This window comes from Dendrobates tinctorius, unplaced genomic scaffold (assembly GCF_039654945.1).
Source record: "Dendrobates tinctorius isolate UK_male_01 unplaced genomic scaffold, ASM3965494v1 ptg000107l, whole genome shotgun sequence".
Lineage (NCBI taxonomy): Eukaryota > Metazoa > Chordata > Amphibia > Anura > Dendrobatidae > Dendrobates > Dendrobates tinctorius.
The window spans coordinates 37173218-37199290 of record NW_027361775.1 but is presented as its reverse complement, the minus strand read 5'-3'; the positions used below and the strand labels follow the sequence as shown (position 1 = coordinate 37199290).

General features: G+C 40.7%; 1 protein-coding gene across 1 annotated transcript in view; it reads left to right on the top strand.

The window, feature by feature from the left end:
- Nucleotides 1–26073, top strand: part of LOC141100709 (uncharacterized) — a 424196-nt gene that overhangs the window by 190584 nt on the left and 207539 nt on the right. The window contains exons 57-67 of the mRNA XM_073589356.1: nucleotides 2834–2916; nucleotides 3811–3993; nucleotides 4557–4697; nucleotides 4778–4906; nucleotides 5653–5858; nucleotides 6198–6276; nucleotides 7459–7635; nucleotides 7923–8024; nucleotides 9539–9775; nucleotides 15750–15890; nucleotides 16567–16745. Of these exons, the coding sequence (XP_073445457.1) occupies nucleotides 2834–2916; nucleotides 3811–3993; nucleotides 4557–4697; nucleotides 4778–4906; nucleotides 5653–5858; nucleotides 6198–6276; nucleotides 7459–7635; nucleotides 7923–8024; nucleotides 9539–9775; nucleotides 15750–15890; nucleotides 16567–16745 (1657 nt within the window). The remainder of the gene's footprint in view (nucleotides 1–2833; nucleotides 2917–3810; nucleotides 3994–4556; nucleotides 4698–4777; nucleotides 4907–5652; nucleotides 5859–6197; nucleotides 6277–7458; nucleotides 7636–7922; nucleotides 8025–9538; nucleotides 9776–15749; nucleotides 15891–16566; nucleotides 16746–26073) is intronic.

Here is a 26073-nt window from a genome sequence, read left to right as displayed (position 1 = left end):
TGCTGTCCCTTCTGGGTTTGAAGTTATGTTTTAATACCAACAACTTCACGCCATGAGAATTCATCCTTGTTCTAAGGTTTTGCCATATTTCACCTACATGTAGACCCCCAATCAGACATTTAGTACATATAATGAAGTACAATACGCTAGTTGGGGCTGCCTAAAAAACAGAAGTTTGGAAATGGGTTTGGAGATATCCTTGCAACTCCCCTTATTATCTCCACATTTGGATGCGTAGGTAACTACTAGAGGCACCAGTTAATTTCGTGTTTTAGTTTTAAATTGTAGGAGATGATCACTTGGTGGCTCTTGCAATATGATCTTTAATTGTATAGTAGCTCTTATTTAAAAAGGTCTTTCTGAGACCACCAATGTGTTTGTTTTAATCTGTAGAGTTTTAGGTTGTAATAAATCCAATTGTATATGATGGCCTCACTGTAAACAATAACTTTTTTTATGCATTTGAGATGAAAACTGTCTTATTTAAGGTATGTTTGGACGGTCAGTTGGCTTCTGATACAGGGACGTCTCTATTTAATTGTTTTGAACCTTGATGATGGTGTCCAAAAAGTTTATTTCAGTAAAGGAGTAGTTGAGTTGACTAGTTGATAGTGGGATGGATAAGAAAGGGGACAAATCCAAGGGGTATTGCTTGACTGCCTCCAGCAGAAAGTGTCCAGACAGTTCATACACTTCTCTGAGCATTTGTTTCTAAAACAGCAAAGGCAGACAAGGGTCATTGCGAATGATACATCTCAGCTATGCTCACAATACAATCATACACTCTTATGCTATCTATGTACTATACATAAACACATATATACACACGGGAAAGCACTCATATAATCACACACACAGCTTTGCTGTATGCACGTTGAATGCTTCCACACCTCTGCTATCTATATTTTTCACACACAGCTCTGCTATGCTAAGAGTGTGACATGCATTCACAGCTTTGTTGCCTATATTTTAAGCTGGTTTCACTCGTCCAAAATTCACAGTCTCAACCAGCTGCGGGTGTCCTTCCCCAAACGCAGCAGCATCATATATGCTTCTATGAAGCATTTGGAATGTTTGGGGCCATAACATTCACAGTGGGTCCAGACATCACTGTCCATACTTGGACTATGAATATTGAATGTGTAAAGTCATCCTTACGCTCACATATAGCCAGGGCCGGTTTTAGACAAAGTGGTGTCCTGAGCAAAAGTTTAAAGTGGGACCCTAAATGCTCACATATTGTACCATCATAGAAAAACATTTTGGGTGTATTTACATGCGCTGAGTTCAGGCCGCCAAATGAGCACGATCGACAATTTTGAAGTAGTTCGACGCTTGTTTCCTGGCCTCTTTACTCTGGCTGAGGAAGAATGATGGGTACAGATAGCCCTCGACACAGTATAATGCAGGTCCCATATAGTACATATAGTAGAATGAACTGCAGCCCCCTACAGAGTAAACTGCAGCCCCCCTCAAAGTATACTGCAGCACCCCTCATAGAGTATAATGTAGTTTATAATGTAGTCCCTTCATAGAGTATAATTTAGTCCCCTTATAGTATAATGCAGCCCACTCAGAGTATAATGCAGCCCCTCCCCACACACACATAGTATAATGCAGCACCCTAAGAGTATAATGCAGCCCCTTGAGAGTATAATGTAGCCCCCTCAGAGTATAATGCAGCCCCCTCAGATTATAATGCAGCCCCCGAGTATTATGCAGCCCCACACACAGTATAATGCAGCCCCACCCCCTCACACTGTATAATTCAGCCCCCCCACACAATACAATTCAGTCCCCCCACACACAGTATAATGCAACCCCCCACACACAGTATAGTGCAGTCCAACACATACAGTATAATGCAGCCCCCCACATACAGTATAGTGCAGTCCCGCCACACAGTAAAGTCAGCCCCCACACACAGTATAGTGTAGCCCCCCCACACACAGTATTGTGCAGTCCCCCCACACACAGTAAAGTGCAGCCCCCACACATGGTATAGTGCAGTCCCCCCCCACACATAGTATAATGCAGCCCACACACACAGTATAGTGCAGCAGCAACACATGCAGTATAATGCATGCATGTATGCATGTACACAGACACACACACTATAATGCATGCATATACACACACAATACTTACCTCTCCTCCTCGCTATCCCCGCTGCTCAGACTTCTGCAGAGAGTCTCAGCATCTCCACTGCTGGCACATGCTGAGTCAGAGGCAAAGGGGAAGTGATAGGAGAGGGAGTGTCATGTGACGCTCTCTCCTCCATCACTGCTTTCAACTATATTGGCCTCTTTCTCAGGGGCCCCATAGTGACCATGTGGCTGCATGACACTGGCTGGGGGCCCTGGATGAGCAAGGGCCCTAGGCAGCTGCTTGGTCTGCCTGCCCCTAACTCCAGCCCTGCTTATAGCTCTGCTGTCTACACATTCCAAACACAGCTCTAATATGCACACATTACAACATTCACACCACTGATGCCATCCAAGGTAGAAGAAGGGAATACTGTAATGTGTCTGTAAGGTGTGTTTGCAACATGTAGACAGCAGCGCTATATGTACATGTAAAAATTATTGTAATAATTCACTGGGAGGATAGTTTTTTAAATTCCTTTAAATCTTCTTTCATCATTTATGGGTTTACCTATAGAAACACACTTTGTAATGCTGTGGCTTTTATGCTGTTACTTCACTCAATATAACATTAAATAATCCATAACTCATAGCTGCCTGGATATAAGGATTTGTTGGATTACTGATAACTGATTTGTTTAAGGACATGATTAGGTAAGAAGCTAACAGATTATTTTTTCAATGGCCAGTGGGAACAAGGATATGTTTTTTAAGAATGATGACATCGCTGTGAATATACACCGTCCCAACCTCTATATTGGAAACAATGCTGGTATGTGTCCAATTTCTTTATATAAAAATTCATGCTGACAAAATTTATATGGTCCATCTGAAAAGAACGTGATGATATATTTGTGCTATTATTTTTTGTTTATATCTGTATGGCTAGCTCTTGTAAAGGGGACATTTTTACAGTATTTTGTCAATAATGAAATACGAAACTAATAACACAAACAGTTTTTTTTTAATTTTTTCATGGCATTTGTTATTTAAGTTTTGTTTCTTTTTTTATGCAGCTTGCTGTGAGGCACTTACAATCTGTTTTCCCATCATTTTTTTCTATTGCAATTAAAACACATATAAAAAAGTATGACAAAAATGTACACTTGTGCATGCTTATTTTTGGCACTGAAAATTGCGACTTTTTAAGCTTTCACTTTGGTCCTGACACTTTTTAAAAGTGGATGAGGCTTAACAGCATTGGTCTTGGCCTCCTGCGGCTTAACATATTTTCTAAAATTTATATCGGAAATTGGTGTAAATTCTAGCTCACATCTAGCTCATCCCTTTGCTGGTGTAGATTTTCTCTGAGGAGCACGGACAGGTACTGTATAAATGTCTCTTCTTTATAAATGGATAAAAATTGCAAGGTGCTTCTAATATCAAAATAACAAACTCCTCCCATTCTCAAGAGCAAAGGGGTTTATAATTCTGTAGTTTAAAAGATAACCAACCACCACTGAAGTCTATCAGAGGTAGCTGGTTTCCTAGGCAAGGAGCGCATGCTTGAAAACGCTTTGCTTTGGAGTTTTGCTCTGAAACTGTCTGGATTACTGGAGATGACATACAAACTAAAGATTTATAAATTCCTGACATTTTCTTTGCTCATTGCTGCATTGTTCTAATTCTACTATTGCCGAATAATTTCCTTTCCTTACTTTTGCAGATGTGCGAGGACTCTGGATTTACCAACTGAATAATTCCGCAATGGAGAACAGTCGTATGAAATGTCTCAACTGGTTCAACAATCAACATGAAAATCCCTTACAGTGGAATTTTGGTTTGCTGTCATGCCCCTGTTTATTCCAGCAGGCACAGACTGATTCCCGCTACAGACAAACAAAAGCAGGTAAAGACCCTGACCCTTATTCTTTATAAATAGGGTACACCTAAACTGATATGGGGACATTAATGGTGACTACTGCTAGGCTGCTCTCCATAATTCTGTTGTTAGTACAGTGCCTATCCACAATTTTTTGAGGCAGCCCATACAAGGAACAATTGAGTCTAACCTTTCTCAAATTTTTGTATTAAGTCGAATCTAAGCAGACAGGGGAAAGAATGGGAAAAGATTATTAGCATTACTAATCAAAAATGAACTGTTTTGTTTTCATTTTATTACATTTTCTTTGATATTCTTTTTGTATTTCATCTTCTTATTATCAGTACTATTGTAATATACAGTATGTAAGGCCACATTCACATATTATGGATTTCACAAAATCTTCATTATTGGCACAAATTATGCACTAAAGAGACAAAAATTAGGCACATTGCTCTTTAGAGGATCAAAAGCACGTACCAAACCACAGCAGAAATCATCTGTCGATTTCTGTGGCAGCTTATATTCTATTTGCAATCTATTTGTATTTTGCAATGCTTTCTGATACAGAATATATCTTTTACTTTCAGGGGAGTCAAGCTATATTAAACTTTTCCGCAGCACGTCTCCTAACTGGCACAATGCAGGTGTGAGATGTGTATACTACCGCAAGAATCAGTTCTTGGAGGGTTTCCAGGAACGGACATGGACTTTTCATTCATCGACCAATAGTGAGTGAGAAGATTTATTATAAAACAACAGCTCTACTTGTAAGAAAGATGCAATGAAATGTATTTGTTTTATCTCCTAGATGTACTAGATGCAGAGCTTCAGGCATACGACTGGTGTTGCAATGATGTAGATGATCCTCAGTTCTGCTATATGTACATGCAGAAGAGACCACCAATTAACTGTCACGACTACAGACCACCAAGGCCAGGTAAATTAGAAACAAACCCACCATTTGTATAATGTATAAATTATAGCTAATAAAATAAAAATAATAAAATCATAGTAAATTAAAATAAACTTCTTGTGATGCGAGTCACGATAGTAAATATATATACTACTTACTGTAAGTAAAAGCAAGTCAAACAATCTGAGATTAGGTCCACGAAATGGCATCACAAATCTCTTATAAGCTTTATCCCCTTTATTCATCATCAATTTTCATTGGATGCCCAGTGTTACGGACCGGGTCACTGCTGCCGTGACATCCCCTTAAGAACTGACCGGCCCAGTACCGAGTATCCCCATGGCCCTGGCGGGCACTCCATAATGCCTCGCTTTTCTCTCAAATATCACCCATATAAATGACATACCATATGAGTAGACCACGCAGTTACAGACTACTGTAGTGATATCACTATATTTGATGCAATCCCAATAACATAGCATGTTATCACGGGGAAGTTTGAACAGTTGTAGCAGGGAACCTAAACAGAGGCAGTGAGGGAATGCTGGAGAAGTGTAAACTTTTACCATTTTGGGCAGGTATATTTTTAATTTTAAAATAAAACACATTTTATTTAACTATCCAGTTTAAAAACCACAAACATTTTATTACCCAGACTTTTGTACGAATTTTGTAAGAAATAAGGTTTGTAGTACGAAGTTTTCATCATGAATAAATACAACACTGAAACTACAAAAATATGTATACAGTTTATTAATTCTTTGTTACAGGGGGGATGTTTGGAGATCCTCACATTACGACTCTAGATGGGTTATCCTACACATTCAATGGACTTGGAGATTTCCTCCTTCTTAATGCATCGGACTCAGACATATCTTTAGTTCTACAAGGTCGTACAGTGCAGACCGAACAAGCGAAAGCCACCAACTTCCAGGCCTTTGCCGTACAATACACATCAAGCAATGCTAGTGTTAAAGTGAGTATCAGAATAACTATGACAAGAAATGTTAGGTAAAGCTTCAGCTTTTCTAATAAGGTGTTAAACAGTCACGTCATGTCTGCCATCACATTGTATTTTACTCTGTGTCACTTCTTTTTTCTTGTCTTGATGTTATAATTCTTTTGCTTATTGACTTCTGCTCACACCTATTGTTGGTGGCATCATAGACATTTCACATTTCTGTGTCATGCATCCCTATTAATGACTGATAAAGCGTCATGGTAAAGAAAACATGGATATACCAGTACTGTTTCTTGGTCATTGCCATTATTTTAAGACATAACGTCATTTCTTTTTTATCTTAATATCTCACAGGTGGAGTGGTATCTGGGTGATTCTAACAATACAAATGCTTTTCTTGATGGTCAGGAAGTGTTATTCAGTTATTCAGAAGGTAAGTGTACGAGTATATCTGCTAGGTATACAATATTACTCATTTCTTTACCTTTTTACATACTAGCGCCAGAAGTATAAACAGAGACAGACGTGATTCCTCCTTTATTCTGTCATTTTCTAAGATTACTCTATGTGAACAGTAGATTTGTGAAAATGGATAATGCTTAGACATTAGTGTTTCTGTCTATTCTTGAACCTGCAGAGGACTGTGCATGCTTAAAATTTGGTATTTTATTTTGTGATCAAAATGAATAGTCAACAGTAATTAAACTTATAGATTATTGATGACTTAAAGAGGTTTCCCATCTTACACAGAGATAAGGTTATATATGCAATAAGTGGGGAATCTACCTCTGTGAAGGAACAGGGCCGCCAATTCAAGTGAGACAGCCTCATGAAGGTGTTTTTCTCTCTCCATTTTTGAGAAGAATATACCTGATATTAAAAATGTCTTTTAAGTTTAACATGGACAAACACCGAAAGTCGTAAGATACAAAAGAAAAGCCAATGAGAAAGAGAAAATGTCTCGCTGATCTGAATATGATCTTAAGCAGTTCAGAGCAACCGAGGCGTCTATGCACAAAATCCAAGAAGAAAAAGAAGAGGTCAAGCTTGCTTCAGAAAGATGCAGATATTTATTAGTCGATAAGTTCAAAAGCTGTGCAAAAAATTTTAAAATATCGTGATAGCTACATCCTTAAGACAACACTGCATTTCTGATGCGTGACTCTCTTAATTATGATCAAGGGTGTCACGCACCAGAAACTCGTCGATGTTTAAGGATGTACCGCATCCAAAAGTAAATATTTACAAGTTTGTAAAGTTGGACCTCTCCTTTTTTCAACTTACAAAATAAAAGCATTTGCATCAATAATTTTTGTGTCTACTATAAAAAGCATTCACTTTTGATTGTAAAATTTCCTTTATTTACAAGAATTATTTATAGCTTCTTACAATGTAGTTTATGATACAAATCATATATTTTATCATAATAGCTCCAGCTACAGTTTCATCATCCTGAAAGAAAAATATTTGTCATTGTTTTTCTGACAGTCGTTTTCATGAAATCTATGAAATGTTATGTGTTTAACAGGAAAACAAGTATAATAAATGAAATGAATGTTTATCGATCAGGAATCAATCACGTATAATCAATATTGTAATTTCTCTTCATTTCTAGACATGGAAGTCGATATTAATGACACCAATTCAGCCGTCTTACTCAAAAATGATAACTCAACGATCACTGCAACCTTTGAAGGTTCTCTGTCTGTACAAGTGTCAGCCCAGTTTAACATGTTAAGTGCTGTAACCATTCTTCCCAATAGCTTCCTAAACCATACCAAAGGACTTCTGGGTAAGTGCCAGTGTTTTAATTCATTTACTAATTTTAAATAATAATTTATTACAAAATTTTGTTCTTTTTTTCCTTCATATAATACATATAAGCAAAAGTGTCAATTTAATTTTGCACAATACCCAGTTCTACCTTTAGCTGGTTCTACTCAAGACATTAAAGTTCCCCTCTAACAATTTTACTCCCCTCCATTTATATTGGCGTTTAAAGCCCCTTTTAATTACTGTTTACACTAAAATGATTGGTTGTAGAAGTCTAGACTGTAATTCTAATGTATCTTTTTGTAGGTACCTGGAATAATGACCGGAGTGATGATTTCTTCTTCAATAATGGCACAATGCTTCCCATCAGCAGCTCAGAAGAAGAGATATTCTACTATGGAATGGCGTGTAAGTAATGCATTAGGCCGAGATCATTGTGCAGATTTCCATTGTAGGATTACCCGGTTATGTCTGATAGAGAAACATGCAATAGAATTAGCATTATATCCCAGCACATGGAAACTGTGTAGGTCATCCTTTAGCTAATATGCTATTTTATAACAACACAAACAAAAATTTGTACTGAGGGTATTACACATCTTACTGTATAATATTCAGTAAGTAAGAGCCATAAAACACTATTTCTCCACCATTTCTATTTAGATGGCTACAACTGGATAGTGCTAGTAAATTCAAGAACATTCCAGTGTTGGCCGAACATTAGCATTGACAGTATTGCTGGTCTGAACTATCAGTCAGAAGCATCCACATCTGAGCAATCATGAATTTATGAGTTTGGGAAGGGGTGCGTTTCTGCTGCTGCTGATAACCTAAACCCTTTAATCTTATTTCCACCAAACCATATTGTAAGAACATTATATTCGATGGGCAATGGACATCATCTCCACTGGTCTCCTGCTCTTAAACTAGACAGGCACTAATACAGCAATGTTATTACATTATAAGATATGATTATAACCTGTCACTCAACTTAATTAATTTCTCAGAAAATGAAATCAAAATGAACTTTAGATATATTATACATACAAATTATAGATATGTTTTGTAATTAATTGTTCTGTAAATAATCACATTATATTTTAAGTACAAATTTGGGATAAATCTATAAAAAGTAGCCTGTCATCTAATTCATGCTGTCAAATCATGTCATTTTGAATCCGAGCCTGTCTGCATGATTGGAACTATATCTTTTAATTTGAAATGCTCAGGCATTTCAAAGAAAATATGCCTCAAACCATAGCAGGAGACCAGACTAATCCAGCTCCACCACCAGCTGGTTCTTCTCAGCGTTGCGGCAGGTAATTGACAGGACTCTCTCTCATGAGCACAAAGGGAGAGACCTGTCAATCATCTCCAGCAGCCCTGGAAATAGCTGGCTGGAGGTGGAGCTGGACTAATCTGATTATAATACCCAACCAGAATGAAAGTTTATTCTGCAGGTAAAATTTCAGAGACATATTTATATATACCTGACTGTAGTCATTCAGCCAGCAAATGCATTCATGCTTCCTGCTGTTCGGGCAGCATGAATCAGATGACAGGATCCCTTTTAAAATGAAAAGCCTTTTGTTTTTCCAGTCAAACTGTCATAGATGAAATGATAGCTACAATAGTATTTGTCACGTGTTATTTGAGAAATACGCTAACAGGAGGAAACAGAAATGAAATTCAGATTCATTGGATAATGTGATGCCTAGTATATACTATAGAGCTGTAGAGCTGAACCTGTGGCAGATCGGGGATTACTGTTCTCTAATGATCCAGTGTCACACAGTCCGGCATAGATTGGTATAGTTTGGCAAATTTCTCAATCAGGTACATTATACTTTCTGCAGATTATATTTATATGTTCTGTAAAATAGTGCACGTTGTCTCTTGAGATGTATGTCTCTGTCATGCAGGGGAAGTCAATGAGACCAGCTTGTTTAAAGAGTCGCATACACAAGGAAAAGACTCATTCATACCAGTTTTCCTCGGTGACTTGAGAGAAAAATATAAAGAACAGTATGCAAAATTAGAGGAGGAGTGTGGTAATAAAACTGATTGTATATATGATGCCCTGGTCACAAATAATACAGAACTCGGCTTAGCTACAATGAAGGTGTCTCTACAACTGGAAGAAACCAATATCACTTTAAGTAAGTCTCTTAACTCAAACATTTTTCTTTTTTTGCTATACTTTTCTTTTTTCCTTTCTGTATTACACCTATTGTTTCACAAGGATAATATAATATATTGTACTGCTTTCCATCTATGGCTTAAAATTACTTATTATAGGAAGCGATAGCCCCTCATTTACATTATGTAGGTATTCCCATGGAAAGTCAGGGATCATTGTTGTGCTAAAGGAGAAGAGAATACAAAATATTAAAGTAAAATGTGGAGAAGCAATGACCCATGACTTGATTTTGGATTGCAGTACAGATGATGAGCACTGTAGCTATGTAATGTAGATGATAACTAAAGAACGTTTGCACTCAGACTTAGCACATAGGATTGTTTTGTAGGATAATACCATATATACTCGTGTATAAGCCGACTCGAGTATAAGCCGACCCCCCTAATTTTGCCACAAAAAAACTGGCATGGATAAGGCACTACCGGGGACCAAAATTTACAATAAAATTGCAAATGCATGGGTAAGGGTACATTATCTAAATAAATAAATAAATTCATAAAGTGACCGTGCTATAAAATACAAAAGTTCCAAGATGGTACTATAAAGTGCTTGATACAAAAACAATGCAGCAGTGAAATAATGTGTAGTGGAATAAGAGAGCTGTCTAAAGCTCAACTACAACACAATAGAGGTGAAACAAAGTGTAAAAAGGTACCTGAGGTAAGCTGTGAATAATTAAACAAATCAATGCTAAGTGCTGTACCTCTGTGCTGCAGGGTCCCCAGGATGTGCCTGCCCCGACGCGCGTTTCGGCATACCTTCGTCAGGGGGTGGTGTCATCCAGGATGTGGAGGTTTAAAAAGGGCAAAGTAGCCAATGGGAGAGGAGCAAGTGTGGTGTGACATGCGCTAGCGACATCTGCTGCCATGCGCTAGCGACATCTGCCATGCACCCCCCACCGCCAGTCCACGTGTATCCCCCGTCGTCGCAGCATAAAGATGCCGTGCAGAGGGACGCAGACATGGCGGACGGAATCCCTGGAGAGGGACGTCAGCGCGTGTTCTCCTCAGTCCGCTGTCATTGGACAGTGGAGTCACGTGGTATGAAGGTCCTGTGAACTCACTGATAGAAAATACTAAAGTCCAGGGAATGGACAAAAGTAATCACATGGTACAAAAGGTCCTACACCATGTAAACAAAGAAGCCAAAGAGGAAAAATTACAAAAAATCAATATCCTGCAATAAATAATAAATACTAATATATACTAAATAAGTAATAATAAATTATAAATAACTACAAAATACAAAAACACTGGCCAAAGAATGAATATATAAATTCATTCATAAATAAATACAAAATCCGAAAGTGTACATACAAATAAATAATAATGATGAAAAATAAAAATGAAAAATAAATGAAATACTGTGTGAAATATATGTAAATAAGGACAAATAATAAAAAACAAAAATAATAATAACAATAAATAATATTAATAGTAAATTAAATAATAAAGTGAAATATTAAATATAATTGTATCAAAATTAATAATCAACTAAAATAAAAAACTGAAATAAATAAATATTAAACAAAAATACATATATATATATATATAAAATTATATACACATCAATATACCGTAATATGCCAGGTATTTATTGTATATTCTCTCTTTTCATCAGAGCATCTTCAAAAAGGGGACAGCAGCGACACCAATAGACTCCAAGACGCCACAGCAAAAGATCACCCAGGTGAGAAGTGGATTAATATTATAAAAATAAATAAATGTATATACATTAATAAAATGTAAATAATAATAATGATCATGAACATAAATATAAGTATAAAAGTATATATAATTCATAATATAAGTAGGACCTATGCATTAATAATAAAAATGTATATACTATATATATATATATATATATATGTAACATGATACATATTCCCATAGGAATAATTAATATAGTAAATATGCCCAATAATTAAATTCCATATAAAATTAAAATACAATGAAGAATAAAATATTATATTAATAAATTAATAAAATAAAAAATAAAATAAAAAATGCTGGATGACTGGGTGGTCGAAGAAAAGGAGCATAGCTGATACTCTCATTAAGGCCTTGTGGATATATCGAATTTAGTGTCCATATCCACCTAGTCTCCACTTGTGCTAATTTCTGACTAATTTCTGGTGAAGGGAAAATTAGTCAGAAATTAGCACAAATGGAGACTAGATGGATATGGACACTAAATTCGATATATCCACAAGCCCTTAATGAGAGTATCACCTATGTTCCTTTTCTTTGACCACCCAGTTATCCAGCATTTTTTATTTTATTTTTTATTTTATTAATTTATTAATATAATATTTTATTCTTCATTGTATTTTAATTTTATATGGATTTTAATTATTGGGCATATTTACTATATTATTTATTCCTATGGGGAATATGCATCATGTTACATATATATATATATATACACATTTTTATTATTAATACATAGGTCCTACTTATTATATTATGAATTATATATACTTTTATACTTATATTTATGTTCATGATCATTATTATTATTTACATTTTATTAATGTGTGTATATATATATATATTTATTTTTATAATATATATATATTTATTTATTTTTATAATAGTAATCCACTTCTTCTCACCTGGGTGATCTTTTGCTGTGGCGTCTTGGAGTCTATTGGTGTCGCTGCTGTCCCCGTTTTGAAGATGCTCTGATGAAAAGAGAGAATATGCAATAATTACCTGGCATATTATATTGATGTGTATATAATTTTATATATATGTATTTTTTAGTTTATTATTTATTTCAGTTTTTTATTTTACTTGATTACTAATTTTGATACAATTATATTTAATATTTCACTTTATTATTTAATTTACTATTAATATTATTTATTGTTATTATTATTTTTTATTATTTGTCCTTATTTACATATATTTCACACAGTATTTCATTTATTTTTTATTTTTCATCATTATTGTCATTATTATTTATTTGTATGTACATATTCGGATTTTGTATTTATTTATGAATGAATTTATATATTCATTAGTATTTATTATTTATTGTAGGATATTGATTTTTTGTAATTTTTCCTCTTTGCCTTCTTTGTTTACATGGTGTAGGACCTTTTGTACCATGTGATTACTTTTGTCCATTCCCTGGACTTTAGTATTTTCTATCAGTGAGTTCACAGGACCTTCATACCACGTGACTCCACTGTCCATTGACAGCGGACAGAGTAGAACGCGCGCTGACGTCACTCTCCAGGGATCCCACCCGCCATGTCTGCGTCCCTCAGCTCCGCATCTTTATGATGCGACGATGGGGAATACACGTGGGCTGGCGGTGGGGGGTTGCCTGGCAGCAGATGACGATAGCACGCGTCACACCACACTCGCTCCTCTCCCATTGCCTACTTTGCGCTTTTTAAACCTCCCCATCCTGGATGACGCCACCCCCCTGACGAAGGTACGCCGAAACGTGCGTCGGGGCAGGCACATCCCGGGGACCCCCGCAGCACAGAGGTACAGCACTTAGCATTGATTGTTTAATTATTCAGTTTACCTCAGGTACCGTTTTACACTTTGTTTCACCTCTATTGTGTTGTAGTTGAGCTTTAGACAGCTCTCTTATTCCACTGCACATTATTTCACTGCTGCATTGTTTTTGTATCAAGCACTTTATAGAACCATCTTGGAAGTTTTGTATATTATAGCACGGTCACTTTATGTATGTATTTACTTATTTATTTAATGTACCCTTGCCCATGCATTTGCAATTTTATTGTAAATTTTGGTCCCCAGTAGTGCCTTATCCATGGCATTGGCCCTTTTCTATATATATATATATATATATATTTATTTATCTATTCATTTGTATGATAATTATCAATAAATAAATTTTGGGCATTTTTTCGTTGCTTCGTTGCTTTTATCTAATTATCCCAAGTTGTCTCTCTTATTTTCCTTGTGTGCAATTGTTGTACTTAATTGTCATCTTAGCATTGCACTTTTTCCTTGAGATAAGTTTTAATTTCACAAAAAGAAATGGGAAAACTTATTGACTCGCGTATAAGCCTAGGGTAGAAAATGCGGCAGCTACTGGTAGATTTCAAAAAAAAAAAAAAATAATAATAAAAGTAAAATTAATTGAGACATCAGTAGGTTAAATGTTTTTGAATATCCATATTGAATCAGGAGCCCCATATAATGCTCCATACAGTTCATGATGGCCCCATAAGATGCTCCATACAAAATACACCCCATATAATGCTGCACAAAGGTTAATAATGGCCCCATATGCTGCTTCATAAGGTTTTGGCCCCATAAGATGTTCCATCGATTATGCCTCATATGCTGCCCCATAAAATGCTCCATAGATTATGCCCCCATATAATGCTCCATAAAATGCTCCATAAGATGCTCCATAGATTATGTCCCATAATATGCTGCATAGATTATGCCCCATATGCTGCTGCATAGATTGTGCCCCCATAAGATGCTCCATAGATTATGCCCCCATAAGATGCCCTATAAGATGCTCCATAGATTATTTGCCCCATAAAATGCCCCATATGCTGCTCCATAGACTATGCCCCCATAAGATGTTCCATAGATTATGCCCCCATAAAATGCCCCATATGCTGCTCCATAGATTATGCCCCCATAAGATGCTCCATAGACTATGCCCCCATATGCTGCCCCATATGCTGCTCCATAGATTATGCTCCTATATGCTGCTTCTGCAAATGAAAAAAAAATGACATACCTCTTGTCGCTGGGGGCCAGGTGCCGGGGCCCTGAGCAGGCGGGGACTCTGGCGCACTATGGGGGACAGGTGCCGTATCACCGCTGGCTCAGGCCCCAGCAACTCAGATATTCACCTGTCCCCGATCCATCGCTGCGCCCGCTCTGTCTTCCGGGTCCTCTGTCAGTGACGTTCAGGCAGCGCCCTTTGACCTGAACATCACAGACAGAGGACGCGGAGGACAGAGCAGCACGCAGCGATTGACCGGGGACAGGTGAATATTGCATATACTTACCCCCTCCTGGCGCATCTCTGCAGCCCTGCTTCTCCCGGTCTCAGGCTCCTTCTTTCAGCGGTCACGTGGTACCGCTTATTAAAGTCATGAATATGCGCATATTCACGACTTTAATGAGCGGCACCACATGACCGCTGAAGGAAGGAGCCTGAGACCTGGAGAAGCAGGGGGCTGCAGAGACTCACCGGGGGGGGGGGGGGTAAATATGATCTGCTACCCTCGCCGACCCCCTGGCGTATATGACTCGCATATAAGCCGAGGGGGGGGGGGGGGGGAGACTCTCAGCCCAAAAAAATAGGCTGAAAATCTTGGTTTATACACAAGTATATACGGTACTTATTTTTATTTCACTCATTTATATAGTGCCACTAATTCCACAGCTCTTTACAGACATTATTGGCACTGTCCCCGATGGGGCTCACAATCTAAATTCACTATCAGTACGTCTTTGGAATGTGGGAGGAAACCAGAGTACCCGGAGGAAACCCACACAAACACGGGAGGAACATACAAACTCCCGTGTTTGTGTGGGTACAAAACTGACATTGTGTGGATTGTGTGTTTGTGTGGGTACAAACTGACATTGTGTGGATTGTGTGTTTGTGTGGGTACAAACTGACATTATTGGCACTGTCCCCGATGGGGCTCACAATCTAAATTCACTATCAGTACGTCTTTGGAATGTGGGAGGAAACCAGAGTACCCGGAGGAAACCCACACAAACACGGGAGGAACATACAAGCTCCTTGCAGATGTTGTCCTTGGTGGGAATTGAACCCAGGACCCCAACGCTGCAAGACTGCAGTGCTAACCACTGAGCCACCGTGCTGCCCATGCTCATGCCAAAAGATGGTACAGTACATACAGTATTACAATAGCAGCTCTGTACATCGCCTCGTTCTTCTTGTGTTTTCAGATGCCGCTGCTCCATCAATTAATGGAAATCCAACTATTGAAGCCTTTTTATATAGTACTGTTACAGTACAGTATACGGCCAATGGCACAGAAGTGGTCTTCTCTGCGGATCCTGATACAAATACAGACATTAATCTGACAGGTGAGTGATAATTCTCATTTCCCATCACATGTATGAGCTTATATTCTTTTCTGCAGAAAGTATCTGCATAAAATAAATTATTTATTTATTACTGTAAATGTAATTATTTTTACATGTTGTTCTTGAGTCTTGACATTTTGCATAAATGTTGGTACTTCATATCTTTTAAGGACTGTGTGCATCGCAGATAAAAAAAAGTGAAACAGTTTTGTAAATAGTTTTATTTAGAAAAAATGCCATCATTTTGTTTTCTCAGCTCTTTTGAAGACCTATATATCTCTATGATTACAAATTGCAAACTAACCCAGTGCATTTGTGTGTAATTCTACTACCTCTGCTTAATCTTAGATTTTTATTTTACCTTGATAGTGGAAAATGACTGCAAAATATAGCTACACAATTTTTTCTTCTTGTCTATAACCAGAATTCTTTATAAGAGCTGTAGGCAAAAAAAAACTGGTTGCAAATATGAAAGCATGAAAGCAGATGGAAAAAAGCAGAGAGAATAAAAGTAAAATCTGTTAATAAATGGAAAAAATAAACGAATAGGAGACACATAAACCTCATCGTACAAGAAGTATTACAGAGGCTTTAATTATTGTCACAAATGCATATTAATAAACAATAGAAAAATGTACAGAATTTTCTGTGACATGGTTTTTTTTTTCTGTTAAAGACAATGGAACTTTGACGTGGACTCCAAAAAGCAAGGAAGAATTTATCTTCTTTCTTATAGCAACGGACTCCCAAAACCTTTCATCCAGATTGCAGCTGTTCTTTGTTCTTTGTGGTTGCAATGATAGTTCTCAGTGTGATTATAGCCAACCCGCCAAAGTCTTTGGAAGTTCTCTTTCTGTAAGTAGCAAAGAAATTTACTATTTATTCATCTGTTCATAGACAATATAAACCTGTTCTTCCATATGATCAAGCACAGATATCTTTTCGTTCTATAAGATGCTGGATGTCACTGGCTCCATAGGGGATGCTTTGGTGGACTTAGGTTCTTCTGATGCAAAAATAATAAGTGTTCAGGGTATCTCACTTTATCCCGTTAGAGTGGCCTTACATTTTCACACTGCTTTCTGAATGGCTGATTGTTCTCCGTTGGTCTCTGAAGGCTGCCATTCAAGTCCATTAGATAAACCAATGATTAACAACAACCGTCAGATTGATCTCTGCATTGCTTTGTATTGGGCTTCTGTTGATGAGGCAAAGACAATATTTGTAGATCGATTCCATCCCAGATTTGAGAATGATCTCTAATATGACCTGTGCGTCCATCAAAAAGTTGCAGTGTATAGTCAAATATAGTATTTTAGTATTCTCATAATTTACAGCAGACCTTAAACAATATTTGCACCTCTGAGTATTTAATCTGACTACGATGGGCGAACCTGTGAATGTTCAGGTCCGGCTGGTTCAGCCGAACATCTATAAAGGTTCGGTTTGGGTACTAGAATGGTAGCCGCACTCAAACCCGGACCCCATACATAGGAATAGGGAGCTCGAACATCTGTTATTTGCCATGCTGTCATCTGCATGATAGCGTGGCTATCATTACCACCAATCAGAGAGCTGCAGTTCCCACGCTGTTAGATGACAGCATGAGCTCGCTGCTGTAACTGGCGATAAAAAGCTTCCTGCTGGTCACAGGTATTGGCTGATGGGGTTACTACTATTAGTACTCCCATCAGCGTATCCCTGCTGTTGATAACAGCGAGAAAAGGTGCCGCTGATGGGAGTACTCATGAGCCGGCGCCTGTGTTCCAAGTAAAGAAATATCAAATTGAAATAAATAGTGAAATAAAAATGAAAAATCAGTATACTTACCATAACACCTAATACACAATGCCCTTGTCTGTTTAAAAGAGAAAAAAAATAAAAAAAAACATAATTCTTACCTTAATGTGTAATCCCTCATGCCCTTGTCCCTTATAAAAAAAAAATAAAAAAACATATCCCTCACCTGTGCAAAGTGGAAATAATCCATACTGTCCCAAGCCGTAATCTATCTATCATGCTGCTGCTATGCAGGTAGATGCAAGCTCCACTAGATGGCAATAGAGTGGAGGGAAGACTGTACACAGCAAGAGCAGACCTGCAGTGCAGCAGCAAGGCCAAAAGCAGGTGGCAGCAGAATAGTCAAACAAGCCGGGTCAAATCCTAGACTGTAACGCAGTACCAAAGGAATAAGCAAACTCTGGGTCAGAGACAATCCAGGGGGTCTGTAACAGACAGGAGCAGATATGCCAAAGACAAGAGACAAAAGCAGGTCAGGGTCCAAGCCGAGTTCAAGTACCAAGAAGTCCAGACACAAATGGGACACACAGAGTTGGGACAGGGAGCAAGGAATAACACAGACACGGGTCAAGTCAGGAATAACAGCAGGACAAATCAGGGTGTAACAGAGTCAGCTACTCACGCCGTAGGCAGAACTATAACTGACATAGCCTGCAGGAAGCAGCGGCGATAAATACCAAACCTGAACCCAGACAGAGGCTGAGGAAGGTTAACCCCTGAAATGACCAGACGGGGAACCTGGAAAGACAGGACTCAAAACCCGGTCTGGATCATGACACTATCTGTGCGAAATGTGGTTTTCAAAATGAACGCTCGCATGATGTGACCGTTCATGCTGAAAACCAGGAGACAATGAGCTGCAGTGAGCGGACCGATGAACTAAGGTGACCTGTTGCGCTGAGTTCAGTGAGTTCACTGGAATTCTCCATGAGAAATTTCTTATGGTGAACTCACTAAGCTCAGTGCAGCACCGTGAGACTTTTTCTCATGGTAGCAAAAAATGAAAAAGCAGAAAAAATGGCACCAAACTGTTGACTGCAGTCTGAAACAGTCCTTAGTGTAAAGCATATCACCTGATAGTGAGCTAGGTGGTGCATGACAAATGTCTTGAAGAAAAGAAATAGAACGCACCATAGCTTCTTAAAAAAGGTTAATGTACTTTATTCCATGTGGTGAGACAATCCTTTAACATGCAGGGGGAGCGGGGAAGTGAAGGAGGACAACAGCCGTTTCACACCTATCTAAGCGATTCTGACATCTGTGTGCTGATATTAATAGCCAGGGAAGGGATACTGGCCTGCTCCAAAGCTAATAACATCAGCCATCAGAAGCCCCAGAAATGGCACATCAATAAGATGCGCCAAATCTTGCGTTTAGCCTTCATTATTAACCCCACTATACACATTTACAGTGGGTGCGGAAAGTATTCAGACCCCTTTAAATTTTTCACTCTTTGTTTCATTGCATCTATTTGCTAAATTCAAAAAAGTTCTTTTTTTTCCTCATTAATGCACACTCTGCACCCCATCTTGACTGAAAAAAAATCAGAAATGTAGAAATTTTTGCAAATTTATTAAAAAAGAAAAACCGAAATATCACATGGTCATAAGTAGAGTTGAGCAAAACGGGTCGAAAAATTTCAAAAGTCGCCGACTTTTGGCAAAGTCGGGTTTCATGAAACGAAACCCGACCCTAGGATGAGGTCGGCCACGAGGTCGGCGACTTACGCGCCAAAGTCGCGTTTCAAAAGTTTGTTTTGCGCTCTTTTTCAGCCAATCAGGATCCACGGACACTGTGTGCAACGTGATGACATAGGTAGGGGTCACCACCATCTTTCAGAAGGGCATGCAAGTGATTGGCTTGCTTTGGTGGGCGTCACAGGGGGTATAAAAGGGCGTGCACGCCGACCGCCATCTTACTTCTGCCGATCTTAGCATAGGGAGAGGTTGCTGCTGATTCTGTAGGGAGAGCGTTAGGCAGGGAAGAAGAAAAAAAAACTGCTTCTGCTGCTAGCGATTTTGCCTGTACAACACACCAGTCACTGTGTGTGCAGTGCAAGGGGAGGCTATATTGTGGTGTATCAGCGGTGTTGGTTGTTAGGCTGCCTTCTAAGGCTTCCTGACAGCTGCATTGCTGTTTACCCACTGCTCTGCAAACGAAACCCGACCCTAGGATGAGGTCGGCCACGAGGTCGGCGACTTACGCGCCAAAGTCGCGTTTCAAAAGTTTGTTTTGCGCTCTTTTTCAGCCAATCAGGATCCACGGACACTGTGTGCAACGTGATGACATAGGTAGGGGTCACCACCATCTTTCAGAAGGGCATGCAAGTGATTGGCTTGCTTTGGTGGGCGTCACAGGGGGTATAAAAGGGCGTGCACGCCGACCGCCATCTTACTTCTGCCGATCTTAGCATAGGGAGAGGTTGCTGCTGATTCTGTAGGGAGAGCGTTAGGCAGGGAAGAAGAAAAAAAAACTGCTTCTGCTGCTAGCGATTTTGCCTGTACAACACACCAGTCACTGTGTGTGCAGTGCAAGGGGAGGCTATATTGTGGTGTATCAGCGGTGTTGGTTGTTAGGCTGCCTTCTAAGGCTTCCTGACAGCTGCATTGCTGTTTACCCACTGCTCTGCAAACTGCTTTTTTAAAAGCAATCCCAATTTTTTTTTTTGTCCTGCTGAGGTACTGAGCGTGCATTTTTTCACACCATACAGCGGTGTACGCTCCTCACACAGTACCGTGTAACGGCTGTTATCACAGCCACAGTGAAGCTATCTGTGTGTCACTCTGTGAGAATAAGTCGAGGACATGTTCCGTTCTTACAGACCTGCACCTACTAGTTTTGTCTAGCTTTCAAACAGTTAAATATATTTGCTGTTTGATTGCATTCAAAACTATAGAGAGACAGCGTGTGTCAGTCCGTATACTTAAAAAACACGGAGCTTGACAATTTAACGTACACCGGACAGCCGTGTACGTGCACACTCCTCTCAGTACCGTGTAACGGCTGTTATAATGGCCACAGTGAAGCTATCTGTGTGTCACTCTGTGAGAATAAGTCGAGGACATGTTCCGTTCTTATAGACCTGCACCTACTAGTTTTGTCTAGCTTTCAAACAGTTAAATATATTTGCTGTTTGATTGCATTCAAAACTATAGAGAGACAGCGTGTGTCAGTCCGTATACTTAAAAAACACGGAGCTTGACAATTTAACGTACACCGGACAGCCGTGTACGTGCACGCTCCTCTCAGTACCGTGTAACGGCTGTTATCACGGCCACAGTGAAGCTGTGTGTCACTGTGGAAGGATAAGTGGAGGACTTGTTCCGTTCTTACAGACCTACACTCTAGGGAGATTCCTATTCTGCCCAATTCTACATACACCTTGTAGTTTTGATACACTAGCCAATTTCTGCCTGTGACATAGCGCTGTGATATTCAGTGGGCCTCACATAATCCAAAAGTGTCCAGTGTCCACTAGTATGTGCAGAAATTCAAAATCTCTGTGATCCTGTAGTCACTTTTTTCACACCTGTGCCATCGAGCCTGTGACATAGCGCTCTAATATTCAGTGGGCCTCACACAATCCATAAGTGTCCAGTGTCCACTAGTGTGTGCAGAAATTCAAAATCTCCCTTATCCTGTAGTCACTTTTTTCACACCTGTGCCATCAAGCCTGTGACATAGCGCTCAGATATTAAGTGGGCCTCACACAATCCAAAAGTGTCCAGTGTCCACTAGTGTGTGCAGAAATTCAAAATCTCTGTCATCCTGTAGTCACTTTTTTCCCTTCACCCATGACAGCACCACATGAGAGAGGGATCCGCCCCGCCAGGACAGGAACCTACTGAAACATAAGGGGCGGCACCTCTCCCCCGCTTCAGTTGGGTTCCTGTCCTGGAAAGGAATCCCTCTGACAGCGGCAGTGCCTGTCAGAATGAAAAGACCCAGGGCCGTCCCGGCGTGTAAAAATGCAGGGCTGGCTTACCTGCGACGCTGGCCGTCGGCAGCTGATAGCGCAGTCCCCGGGGTTTTTCCTCATACGGGCCCCGGGTTCGTGCGGGCACGTTCCGATGTCCTCCCTTCGGAGGTTCCTCCCTGTGCCGCCCTCCCCCTGCGCGCGCGCCCGTTCCTTCCCCTGCATGCAGGAGAAGCGGCTGGCGGTCGCGGGGGGGAGGGGTAATGAGGGGCTCACTCACCGCATAAAAGAAGGAGCAGAAGCAGCTGCAGGGGTGACAATGGCGTCTCAGGAGGATCGCTCACCGTCCCCATTGTCCCTGCCCCCATCGCAAGCTTCTGGTCGCAAGAGCCGCTCGAGCGGCAAAAGCAGCAGCCATCCGAGTCACCGATCGAGGGATTCCTCGAGATCAAAAGAGCGCAGAGCGCACGCTCCTTCGCAGCCCCAGAGCCCGGTATCCGTCTTTCCTGGGTGGTGAGTGATCTCCGTGAAAGTTAGACAATAATAGGCCTTCCTATGTCTTGTTTTTTTTTTTAGGGAGGCAAAAAAGCTATAAGCTAAAAGAAAAATAGAGAATGTGCCATATCCCACAGCCCTTTAGCAAAAGACTACCAAAAGGACTTATGTGTCAGCTGTATCCAGCGGACTATGGCTGAAGAGGTGCCGAGCCTGGCAACAAACCTCAGATCGATAATAAAATCTGAGGTACAGGGCTCACTTAAAAAATTATTAAAAAAGAAGAGTAAGAGTAGGAAAGCCTCCCCGAGTTCCTCGTCAGGCTCCTTCTCTTCGGAGTATCAAGTTGAGCACGGGTCATCTTCATCCTCAGACAGTGATACAGGGGCAGACCTTGCTTTCCCGTAGAAGATACGGACGCTCTCCTTAAAGCCATCAGGTCCACTATGGGCCTGCAAGAGGAGAAGGTAGAGAGATCACTGGAGGATGTAATGTTTGGCGGCCTGCAAGAAAGGAAGAAGCGTACCTTTCCGGTCAATGACAAGGTTCAGGCCCTAATCGAAAGAGAATGGAAGAAACCGGAGAAGTCAGGTAGCCTTCCCTCCTTTTCAAAGCGAAGATACCCCTTTGAGGCTAAAGACACGGACGTCTGGGACAAGGTCCCAAAGATTGACGCAGCAGTGTCTAGGTCTTCCAAGAAGTCGGCCCTGCCCCTGGAGGATTCAGGGGTTTTGAGAGATCCCTTGGATAAAAAAGCGGACTCATACCTAAGGCACACTTGGGAGGCAGGGGGTCTGAAACCGGCAATAGCCGGCACCTGCACAGCCCAGTCATTAATGGTCTGGTTGCAACAACTTGAAGAAAAATTAGTCTCCAAGGTACCAAGAGAGAAAATATTAGGAGAAATGTACTTGCTACACGGAGCTGCCGCTTTCTTGGCTGACACCTCCGCTGACTCGATGAGGTTAACGGCAAGAGCAGCGGGGCTATCGAACGCCGCAAGATGGGCGTTATGGCTCAAAGGCTGCCCTGGGGACATTCAATCTAAGGCAAAATTATGCTCGTTACCATGTGATGGGCAGTTCCTGTTTGGGAAAAACCTGGATGACATCTTGAAGAAGGCCGGTGATAAAAAGAAGGGCTTCCCCAGATTCATGGGTGATCAAAGGAGACCGCCCTTTCGGAGGGGAAAGTTCAATCGGGGCCGTCCCCCGGGAGAGCGGAAAAGGTGGGACGACAAGAGGAAAAAAGAACCAGGGTTCATGTTTGGGGGAACTACCTCAACCGCCAAAAAATCCCCGCAATGACGCCAGCCCTCCGGTACGGGGAAGATTGAAGCTCTTTTCTCAAGAATGGGAGAAAATATCGGCCAACAATTGGATTCTGAGCATTATAAAGAATGGCCTAAAAATCCCTTTCTTCCAGCATCCAAGAGCTTCATTTGTGGTGACCCCCGTCAGAAAGGAACCAGGAGAGCAATTAGCCATAGAAACAGAAATTTTAGGACTGTTGGAGAAACAAGTTCTAATAGAGGTCCCAAAAGATCAAGAGAGAAGGGGGTTCTATTCTCCCCTCTTCCTAATAAAAAAACCAGACCTCTCCTTCAGAACGATAATAAATCTCAGGCGCCTCAATCAATGGATCATGAACCAAACATTCAAAATGGAATCGGTGACTTCGGCCATAAAGCTGTTACACCACAACTGCTTCATGACCGTAATAGATTTGAAGGATGCCTATTACCACATCCCGATGCACCCAGAATACCAGAAATACCTGAGGGTAGCCCTATACATCCAGGGCGACCTCAGGCACTTTCAATTTACAGCTCTTCCGTTTGGCATCTCCATAGCGCCAAGGATTTTTACGAAAGTAATAGCGGAAATGACAGCTTTCCTTCGGATCCACAATGTGATTATGGTGCCTTACTTGGACGATTTTTTGGTCATTGGCAATTCAGAACATCACTGCACACATCAAGTAGAGAAAATAACAGAAACCCTGCAAAGACTGGGTTGGATGGTAAACTTAAAGAAATCAAAACTTCAACCCCTAAGGAAACAAACATTTCTAGGTTTCGTCTTGGACTCCGACCGTCAAGTTTGTCTCTTGCCAGAGAAAAAACTAGAGAAAGTGAGAGAAATGACCCTTACAGCAATACAACAACCGCACATGACCCTAAGAAGGGCAATGTCCCTGTTGGGCACGCTAACAGCCTGTATCCCTGCGGTCAACTGGGCACAGTTTCATACCCGACAACTGCAGGCGGAAATCTTGTCAGCCCAGAAACGATTGAAAGGGCGTTTAGAAGGGAAGCTGGAACTTTCCGAAAAGGGGAAAAACTCTCTCACTTGGTGGCTAGACAGCACAAATTTAGCAGGGGGAACTTTGTGGCACAGGCCCGTGACCGATGTAATATTGACGGACGCAAGCTCCTTGGGATGGGGGGCACACCTGAGAGAACAAATAGCCCAAGGGTCCTGGGGTCACCTAGAGCAGAAGGCTTCCTCCAACTTAGAGTTAAGAGCGGTAAACAGAGCCTTGGAGGCATTCATTCCCATGCTACAGGGTCAAAATGTCCGAATTATGTCAGACAACAGGGTGGCAGTGGCGTATGTCAACCACCAGGGAGGGACAAGGTCAAACTCCCTAATGGACGAAGCCAAAAGAATCTTTCTCAAAGCAGAACAACATCTAACCTCCCTGACGGCCCTACACATCAAAGGGACAGAAAATGTTCAAGCCAACTTTCTAAGCCGCAACAAGTTAAAACAGGGAGAGTGGGCCTTAAATCGTGTAATATTCCAGAGGATAGTACAGATATGGGGGCAGCCAGTGATCGACCTCTTTGCCACCAAAAACAACCGGCAGGTGAGGAGGTTCTGCTCATTAAACCCAGGGGAAAACCCGTGGGCAGTAGACGCTCTGCAAATCCCGTGGCTGTTCAAACTGAGCTATGCCTTTCCCCCAGTAGCGTTAATCCCGGCAGTGGTAAAAAAGATAAGAGACGAGCAAGCCAGAGTAATCCTCATAGCCCTGTTCTGGCCAAAAAGACCGTGGTTTTCACTACTGCAAATGATGTCTCTCTCGGACCCGTGGGTACTGCCAGAAATTCCAGATTTATTAGCTCAGGGGCCGATATTCCACAAACAAGTCAAGGGGTTCCATCTGACGGCGTGGAATTTGAGAGGGCACTTTTGAGAGATAAAGGTTTTTCCCCGGGGTTGGTGACTACTCTAATGAAAAGTAGAAAACCAATAACAACCAACATATATGGCAGGACGTGGAAGAAATTTCTACAATTCCTGGGAAAACCGTTAGGTCAAGAACCCCCAATCGAGTCCATCTTGGAGTTCTTGCAGGCAGGTCTACAGCTAGGCCTGGCGGTTAATACCCTCAAGGTACAGGTTTCAGCGCTGGGTGCATTATACAATTGCAATATAGCGGCAAACAGATGGGTAGCCAGGTTCATAAAATCTTGCCACAGATCTAGGCCAGTTTCCTTACCAAAAATAGCTCCATGGGATCTAAATCTGGTGCTGGAAGCCCTTACGAAGGAGCCGTTTGAACCCATACAGCAGATTTCAACTAAAAACCTCACCCTAAAAACCATCATTTTGGTAGCTCCAACGTCAGCACGTAGAGTTAGTGACTTGCACGCTCTCTCAGTCAACCCACCATATACCCAGATATACCAGGATAGGGTGGTTATGAGAACAGACCCTGTTTACTTGCCGAAAGTAGTAACTAACTTTCACCGAAACCAAGAAATTGTCCTCCCTTCCTTCTGTGAGAATCCGAAAAACCCAGGGGAGGAGAAATTTCATAGCCTAGACGTTAAAAGAACCCTAGTAGAGTATATGTCTATAACCAGCCAGTGGAGGAGGTCCCAGTCCCTATTCGTAGCCTTCCAGGGTGCTAGGAAAGGTTATGGAGTGTCAAAGGGGACTATTGCCCGATGGATTAGGGAGG